The sequence below is a fragment of the Sinocyclocheilus rhinocerous genome, unplaced genomic scaffold (assembly GCF_001515625.1).
Source record: "Sinocyclocheilus rhinocerous isolate Xijiao unplaced genomic scaffold, SAMN03320098_v1.1 scaffold940, whole genome shotgun sequence".
Lineage (NCBI taxonomy): Eukaryota > Metazoa > Chordata > Actinopteri > Cypriniformes > Cyprinidae > Sinocyclocheilus > Sinocyclocheilus rhinocerous.
The window spans coordinates 483,085-491,973 of NW_015670976.1; the positions used below are offsets into that span (position 1 = coordinate 483,085).

The window sequence follows — 8,889 nt, forward strand, 5'->3', positions numbered from 1 at the left end:
TGTGCGAGAGCTGATTGTATTGAGCTGAAATCATCTGCATATGGTTTGCTTTATCATCATATATATTCCAAGGCACAAGGATAGAAACAAGTTGTGTATTAAAGGGGTCATATGATGCTTCTAAAAAGAACATTATTTTGTGTATTTGGTGTAATGAAATGTGTTTATGCGGTTTAAAGTTAAAAAAACACATTATTTTCCACATACTGTACATTATTGTTTCTCCTCTATGCCCCGCCTTTCTGAAACGCGTCGATTTTTACAAAGCTCATCGTCTTTTTACGCGTTGCGTTGCATCGCGCCGCGCCATGTAAACATAAAACCATGTCTGCATTTGGACATCGGAGAAATGACAAACAACAAGCGCTACTCTACACTGCTCAAAACTCGCGTTTGAATCATTACGGATTATAATTACTTATACTGTCTTTTTACGCGTTGCGTTGCATCGCGCCGCGCCGCGCAGCGTAAACATAAAACCATGTCTGCATTTGGACATCGGAGAAATGACAAACAACAAGCACTACTCTACACTGCTCAAAACTCGCGTTTGAATCATCAGTGACAAATCCTTTAAATATGAAAACGTACTTACAGTCTGTGAGTCAGAACAGCCGGCATTGTAGTCTACTTGGAATATGTCTTTGGATTTGAGACTTTAGTCTTTGCAACTTTACAGATAATGAGGCCAGATTTGTCTTTCTTTCCATTTAAGGACAGAAATGTCCAGAAAAACTGTAATTCCCATTAGTTTACTGAGCTTCTTTAAATCTGAACACATTAAAATATGCTGGCCTGAGATTGAAATACATCAGCACAAACACATGTCCTCCTGAAAGAAAGGTTCGTCATATTTTTCAGGGTTGCATCAGCTAGACTCAGTATCAACATGTTTTCTGGATTTCTCATTTACTCGCTCTCTCTCTGCTCTCACCTTTATCTCTCTTCAGATGGGCTTTTCCCTTGCTCTGGAAAGCCTGTTCATGGTTTTCTGTTCTATTCAAATAGAAAACAGTTATTTTAAATTGTAATAATGTAATAAAATGTCACAATATTGTTGATTTTGCTGCATTTTTGATCAAATGTTTTGATCTTCTTTTAAAAACATTTAAAAATGCCCAAACACACCATATTCTATAATTTAAAAAGTTATTATTGAGAGGAACATATAAGTGATGAATGGATGGATACATCATAATTTTACATATTCATTTTCTAAAAATTGTGAAATGAACGGGTTGAAATAAATAAGACTATGAAGAATGCAAATTTTATTTGACTTCTCTAATAATTACTTTACATAACTGTAAACCTCACAATGAGTCCTGATAGTTTTATCTACACAAAATATTCCTTCAAAAGCACAGTCTCTCATATGAAACTAGGCACTTCACACAAATGGACAGTGTTTGTTAGCAATAGAATGCTCAGGATTCATGTAGCAGTTTGAAAAGTGGATTCAAGTTCTAATCTACTAATCAGAACTTTAATGCTAAAATAAAACTCCCTGCTTGTCCAAACATTTACAAACAATAAGACAAGCCCTTCATGGCCAAGCCGTCCAGTCTTTTTATTAACCGTTAAAGTCCTTTCCAGACGTGGCCTACATGCGGTGGATCCCGTCGTGGTCGATGAACTGTTTGAGGTTATGGAGGTTGTCCCACCACTTGAAGAGGAAGGTTTCTGCGATCAGACTGAACCAGGGTGTGATCTCCAGCTCTTTCCTCTTGGCTTTCTCCAGGATCTCCTTCAGCTCCTCTTTGGACACGTAGCAGTGGCTCTGGATCTCGTTGGGGTCTGGATTCAGATCCACGTCTCTCTGCATGAAGAGGATGTAGTCGATCTCGTGCTCGCCCCAGACGCCGTCTGACTGGGCTTTGTAGTGGATGCGGGTCAGGTAGGTCATCTCTTCCGGAGGCACCTGGGACAACAAGCAGCTTAGGCTTTAGCCGTAAATACTGCTGAATACAGGGTTTCATGAAGGTACATTTAAGACTTTTTAAAACCTTTTTAAGACCAAGCTGAGGAATAAATTGAAGGGAATGCAATGCGTATAAACGTCCAGGGAGCAGACAAGGAGTTGTATTAGCAACACTTCGAAAAACTTGAAATCGCATCATATGACCTCTTTAATACCTTTTTGGGCCTTCATTTGTTGAAGGGCGAATCAAGACTGTAAGACCCGCAGAAGCCATGTTGTCTCAGTACCTGATCGGTGGGAATGCCCAGCTCAGCTTGCAGGCGTCTCTGTGCGGCGCGGCGGACCCCGATGGCGTCCTGCTCCTCCAGTTCACTGGCAGTGTGGAGAGGGTGACTGCAGCAAGTGTTGGTAAAACAGCCTGGAAAAGCATATCAAACAACCAAAGCTTTATTTCAGCTCATGATAACATATTAAAAGGGTAACCTGAGCTCTAAAATCTGATTGGATGAGCCATTTTTAAATTATGCTCACCTCTCCGTACTCTATATTTATAAAGACCAGATACATATAAAGCATATTACTTTCGGACAAATTGGTTTTTGTGATCATTATTATTTATACATTTAGAAATGTATAGAACATTGGTGTTTTTAATCATATAGCCAACCTTTTATAATAGTAGTAAACAAAGGCTTATTATGCCGTTTTGTGTTATGTCTAAGCGCAAACCAACGGTTTGATGGAGAGTGAGTACTTGGGGCCAGATTTACTAATCAGGGCAATTCAGCATGAGACCGCAGTCCCATAAAAGTACAGATGGGAGTGGAAACTCCTACAAATGCACACAAAAATAATTGTATCCATGTTTTTTCATCACTACGTTTTACAGTGTGTCTGACTGAGTTTTTTTTTAATGCCAAAAGAGGGGTTGCGCTGGTGCAAGCTGCTAGTAAATCTGGCCCTTAGTGTCTTCCTCACCAGTTGTGTTACTATTTGCTATGAAATTACACATTTATGAGGGAAATAAACCCCACACAAATTTAGTATTTAATTTAGGAAATTAGCAAAATGCAAGAGTAAAACTTTATGAACACCCAGTGTTGTTAATGCTAAACAAAAACAAAAACTATACAAATTGTTTTGGTAATTGAAATAAAGCTGAACAATGTTGGAAAAGTTGCCTTGACAACTATAACATTAAACTGACTAAAACTAAAAAATAAATAAATTAATTTAGATAGAAATACTGACAAAAGCACATACTAAAGACGGAAAATATAACAGCTAATTCTAATAGATAATGCAAAATAGGAATTAATAGTATAAAAGTATATAAATAATATTAAAATAACACACACACACCTGGAAAAGTGATTTTGGCATTGGATCTCTGCTGAAGGAGCAGTTTTTCCTCGCTGTTAAACAGGAAAACACTGAATGCTCGATGCAATAATCCTGTCGGTGAGGAAGCCAGGAAATCATTTATTTTAAGCCTTTATATATTAAATAAATAAAGAGTAGAAAAGTTTGTTAACTTTTTAGGGCCAGTGCACATACTTTATAAATCAGCAGTAAAATATCATGCGCATACGTTACCTTTCTCAATATTTGAGTTGAGATGGCAGTTTTTCTTGCTGTCAGCTCCAATCTTTCTGTCACTGTCGTCGATGAGGATGCACATCTCTGCAAGCAACTGCACCTGCTTCTCATCCAGATGATCCGTGTTAATCTCCGGCATCCTTACAGGTGAACTGAGCCGTCTGACCTGACTGCACACACACACACACACACACACGTCTGGTCAGCTATCCTTGTGGGGACTCTCCATAGGCGTAATGGTTTTTCTACTGTACAGACCGTATATTCTATTGCCCTACACCAACCCTACACTGTAAAAAATGACAGTGAATTTAACGATAAAAGACTGTAAAAATGCTACAGTAAAAACCTGTTAAATGGTTAACGGTAAATTCCCCTACTATATACGGTGAAAAACTGTATTGGACATTACATGTATTGGACATAAATTTTACGGTAGTATACCATTGAGCAACTTGTTCAGTAAACCATTAAAAAAAAAAAAAAGTTTAGTTTTTTGCTGTACCGAAATCATACCGAACCGTGACGTTAAAACAGAGGTACGTACCGAATATTTGTGTACCGTTACACCCCTAATATATATATATATATAAACCCTATTAAATAAATTGAAACACATTTACACTTAGAAAAGTTTAATTTACTTAAAAGCCAAAAAGCATAAGCGTAATAATAACTAAATAATATTAAGCAAAGAACGTGAACATAAAATAAATGATAACTAAATAATTTACAATAATTATTACAAAAACAATCGACAAAAATTCGTTTAGCATTGTGCTAAATTAAAAGGAAGCATTATTTAAGGCCTGTAAAACCAGCAGCTCGTGAAGTGCACAGTATGAATGTTATGCGAATGTTTGCTGCACTCACCTGTACAGAAGTGTGTGCTGTCGAGCAGGTAGATGAAGAGTTTGAGCTCGTGCTGCGGCTTTATTTACTCTGAAGAGCAGCGCAGCCGCGGATCTGCTCGCCGCCCATAGCAACCGCGCCATGAGCGCACAGCGCGCTGACCAATCACAGCCCAGCACTCTACAGACACGCCATCACGCCACACAACACTGTACTTCTGCTCTACGACCCAGCGATAAAGCAGCGCTTCACACACTCACGCCGCTAGAGCGCTAAATGCTCGATCTGTCTTTATAACGCGCCGATCACACTTCCAGACTGAACACTGGTTAATCTGACGAGCACTCCGACTCCCCGCCCACAAATGACATTCATGCCAAAGGTTTTGATTGGTTGTTGGGAATGAAGCCGTCTTCGGATTGGTGAATATTCATCTAGGCTGTCTTCCGGGTGTGGTTGACAGGAAAAGCCGAGGGAAATCAAGCAAGCAAGACGTTAAAAGAAAAAATAAATTATATATATTTTGCGTACTATTCAATACAGTAACGGAACTATTAACAATTATACTGTTAATAGTTAATAATAGTTAATATTTATATTAATATTAATAATTAATAATAATTTAATTATTATTATTAAATTATTATACTGGAAATATCAACACATTTTAGGTCAATTAAAAAAATAAAAAAATAAATAAAATAATTATTATTATCACTAAAACAAACAACAACAATAATATTGAAAATATATTTTAAAAATACAGTTGTAATCAGTAATTTAATTGACGTCAACATCATTTAAATAAATAAACAATAGTTTTTCACATGAAATTATATTTTTATCTGACATCTCATGTAATCGATTTGTTTTCGCATTTAGTTGACTATTTAATATTACAAATAATTTGTATTAATGCACATAACTTCCATATGTGACCCAACATATTTTTTTCACATAGTTGTTTCATCTTTCGTCTTTTAAAAAAAAATCTCCGTCTGTTGTATGTTATTACATAAAGGCAATGTAAATTTTCTCTGTAATCTGAATTATTAATAATTGAATGATTATAATTTGTTTACAAATATAGTTGCATATGCGTTTTTGTGGAGAGATTTACCTAGGCGTTTCAGTATTAATACATACAGGAGAAAAAAAATATTATGAACATCATATGTATACATATCTATGTGAATAACGTTGAGACTTTTATTTTGAAGTGTTACATCCGGCTGGTGGCTCGTCAGATCCGTTGTCATTTCCTCTTGCTTCACACTCTGCTGACAGTGTCGGGTTTTATAAAAAAAACAAAACATTTCACACAAAGTGTGAAAATCCCGGTGAATTAGTTGAGAGAATCAGCAGTGTGTGTTTGTGTGGATCATGCTAGAGGACTCCAATACACAGCACCCCACCATCAGCGACTGACAGACGCGCTCATAACTGTGAGTATGACTGAAAGCAGAGGCGCTGCTGTTTGTCATGATGGAGGATTAGCTGATAATCAGGCGAGTTAGACTTTCTCATCACAGCTGCTGTCAGACACACCTGACACACGGGGCCCGTGGCTGAGAACGAGCAGCGTGTTTTACTGGGTTAGTGCTGTTTTAACCGAGCAGGCCAGCTGACCTTGTCTCAAACTGCTGTGTGTGTCTCTGTGTTTATGATCAGGTGTGTGTGTGTGTGTGTGTGTGTTCGATCAAGGATTGTTATACGTTTGAGACAAGAATAATAATAAAACCTGACGTTTTTGATGTTGTGGCAGTCACAGGCAGTCAAATGTTTTCATAAGTGGTCTGCAAGAAGTTGTACATTGTAAAACACTTTAAAACATCTGAAGAAACATTTTCGGACAATATACCACGACATTACCATGGTGTTTACATGGCACTGTGTGTGTGTGTGTGTGTGTATATATATAGTGGGTACGGAAAGTATTCAGACCCCCTTAAATTTTTCACTCTTTGTTATATTGCAGCCATTTGCTAAAATCATTTAAGTTAATTTTTTTTCCTCATTAATGTACACACAGCACCAGTTTTCTAAAGTGTTTTTGAAAAATCACATACCCTGCCTTGAACCGAAAAACCAGGAGGGGCTATCAGACTCCAATTATGAATGACAAAATAACCTTACAAAAGTCATACATTACACGGCTGAGTACACAGGGCATAGTCTATAAGTGCGTCAATTGGGACGCAACTTATGTAATGATTTCTATCAGTGGAGAGTTGCATCGAACACAACAGTTTGCACGACAGAACTGGATTTAAAGTCCAGAGCATGATGCTGCAGGTGCTTATACTTCATGCATGTTATTTTTTTCCACATATGAGTTGTTCATACCCACTAACCTCATCAGCTCAAAGCTGTCTGTTTTACCTGCTCTCCATCCGTCCACCTCCTCTCTGTTATTTTAGGTTGTGAGAATGCCGTCACTCCGTGCCTGCAGCTTTTCCTCTCTTCATTGTCATGTTTGTGAAGGATAGATGGTGTTGTTTTGTGTTCAGTGCTGGAGTGCGGCCCTGGGCTTCCTGTTGAGATCTTCTTCATCACTTTAAGCGGTCATCTGAGGATGTGTCTGCTTTCTTTATCATTCACTGCTCTTCATGGCTGGTATTTGGATTTTTAAATTTTTTTTGCATGCTCCTTATTTAGCATTATGTTTGATATATAATTATTTTTACTTTACGAGTTGTTAAGATGCTCAGGCTGACATTAACATTTTTGTTGTATGTTGTTGTGGATAAAGGTCTGCTTGCTTTTTTGATAATGAGTTTAACTTTTAATTTAACACTTCATGAACTCACTTAATATATTCATTTTACGTTACAATAACACCCATTGCTTTATCTAAAAACGCGAATGTCCAAGTTATATTTCACCCTAAAAAAAAAATAAAAAATAAAAAATTGAAATTATATTTAGCATAAAGAAAATAACGCATAAATCTTAATGACCATTTTCATGATAATTAAGCTAATTTCTTCTTAAATATTTTTTATTGTAATGTGAATGTTTTGTTTTTTTAAATGCAAAATGAAAAGATTATTCTTAATATTGTAAAGAAATAATAATAAAATTTTGGGCTACAACAATATGAGGAAAGTGCTGTTAAGCAATACATTTTGTCACAGGAATGCGAAAAATTAAATGAAAATCTTTCTGTTCAGTCAGTCATTATTTTCTTTTTACAATGAAATATTATAATATAATATTATTATTATTATAAAATCTAAAATATTATTTATAGAAAATATCATATTTTCATATTCATATTAAACTAATTCAAATTACAATAAGTTACCTAAAATGAGGACAGTGTTCTTAATTAAAAATAGATAAATTACTGCTAAATTAGTACTAAATTACTTTAGTTTTTAATTAATTACTTTACTTTAGTGACAAATGTGCTAAATTACTAAAATATACTTCATTTATTTTCTTTTTTTGTGGTGAAATATGTCCTGGACATTTTTTGACCGTTTTCATGAGATTCATCTTGACATTTGGAGTCATAATCACCTGCTCAGTCAAAACGTCTCTTCGAGTTTTACAACAGCTTCCTTTGAACGCTTCAGTTTTACGATGTATACATAACTAGCATTAAATCAACTTACAGCCAGTAAAGACAACATGTTCCTCCGGTATGTCATCAACAAAGGCTTACCTACTGTTTCCTCCCTCAATGTTTAACTTGTTATTTATATATCACAGACAGAAATAGGGTGTACAACGAAGTGTCCAGCAAAGAGCACATTATATTCCTCCGTTGCTGTGGGATGGGGCAAACCCTGCCGTTTGATTGCTCAGTTTCAGGTAGGAAGTTGCGTAGAGGGACGTCACTGAGGAGTGATGCCTGTTGAAAGTGGAAACAGCGCAGCCGCCCGTCAAGTCAAACAGAAGCGCAAGTCGCACAGTCTCTCCATTAGGAGGACCAACAGCACCGAGCAGGACAGACCAGGCATGCAGAGAGACATGCTGGAGGGACAGGTACGGTGTTTTTTCTGTTTGTTTCATTTCTTTTCTCCCGGTTTGAAGTTTGTGGTTGTGAACACTAGAGGAAACTATTGTGTGAGCGTGCTGTCATGCCCAGGTGTACAGTCAAGAATGACACAAAGCCAGTTCTGTGACATTCTTTGTCAATTTTTTTTTTTTTTAACCACCAAGTCATGACAGCTGCGATATGTAAGTATCCAGGTAAACACAGTCAAGAATGACACAAAGCCAGTTCTGTGACATTCTTTGTCAATTTTTTTTTTTTTAACCACCAAGTCATGACAGCTGCGATATGTAAGTATCCAGGTAAACACGTGTCATGTTGTGTTTGAATAATTTGCTGTTGTTTTAGAATGTAGTTGAATTAAAAATAAATAAATAAATAAAACATGTTTCAGGACATAATGTATTTTAGACATTTTCAGTCTCCAGGAAGCCAAAGTTGATTGATTATGGAAAGTGTTGTTATGGAAAAATCAAAAAGTAAATGAAAACCTTTTTTTCCCCCTTCCTTAATA

The 8,889-nt window shown here is 36.5% G+C and overlaps 2 protein-coding genes across 4 annotated transcripts in view; one reads left to right on the forward strand and one right to left on the reverse strand.

The window, feature by feature from the left end:
• Positions 1-1,258: 1,258 nt before the first annotated feature.
• Positions 1,259-4,719, reverse strand: LOC107734386 (isopentenyl-diphosphate Delta-isomerase 1-like). Its single transcript, XM_016546332.1, has 5 exons — positions 4,394-4,719; positions 3,518-3,690; positions 3,284-3,376; positions 2,209-2,339; positions 1,259-1,921 (listed from the first exon to the last, which is right to left on the reverse strand). Exons 1-5 carry the CDS (start codon positions 4,513-4,515, stop codon positions 1,604-1,606), a joined length of 837 nt encoding a protein of 278 aa, XP_016401818.1. The 5' UTR covers positions 4,516-4,719; the 3' UTR covers positions 1,259-1,603.
• Positions 4,720-5,607: 888 nt separating this feature from the next.
• Positions 5,608-8,889, forward strand: part of wdr37 (WD repeat domain 37) — a 59,556-nt gene continuing 56,274 nt past the window's right edge. For 2 of the 3 annotated variants that reach the window (XM_016546329.1, XM_016546331.1), the window contains exons 1-3: positions 5,608-5,817; positions 6,883-6,988; positions 8,186-8,365. In XM_016546329.1, the coding sequence (XP_016401815.1) occupies positions 8,228-8,365 (138 nt within the window). In that variant the 5' untranslated portion in view covers positions 5,608-5,817; positions 6,883-6,988; positions 8,186-8,227. The remainder of the gene's footprint in view (positions 5,818-6,882; positions 6,989-8,185; positions 8,366-8,889) is intronic. The other variant, XM_016546330.1, reaches the window with a different exon arrangement.

Bases quoted from the DNA above. Each gene is read 5' to 3' on its own strand.
- LOC107734386 (XM_016546332.1), bottom strand. From the start codon at position 4,515: ATGGCGCGGTTGCTATGGGCGGCGAGCAGATCCGCGGCTGCGCTGCTC. The intron at 3,691-4,393 runs GTGAGTGCAGCA...GTGTGTGTGCAG, and splicing joins CAGCACACACTTCTGTACAG to TCAGGTCAGACGGCTCAGTT. The intron at 3,377-3,517 runs GTAACGTATGCG...CCTCACCGACAG, and splicing joins CAACTCAAATATTGAGAAAG to GATTATTGCATCGAGCATTC.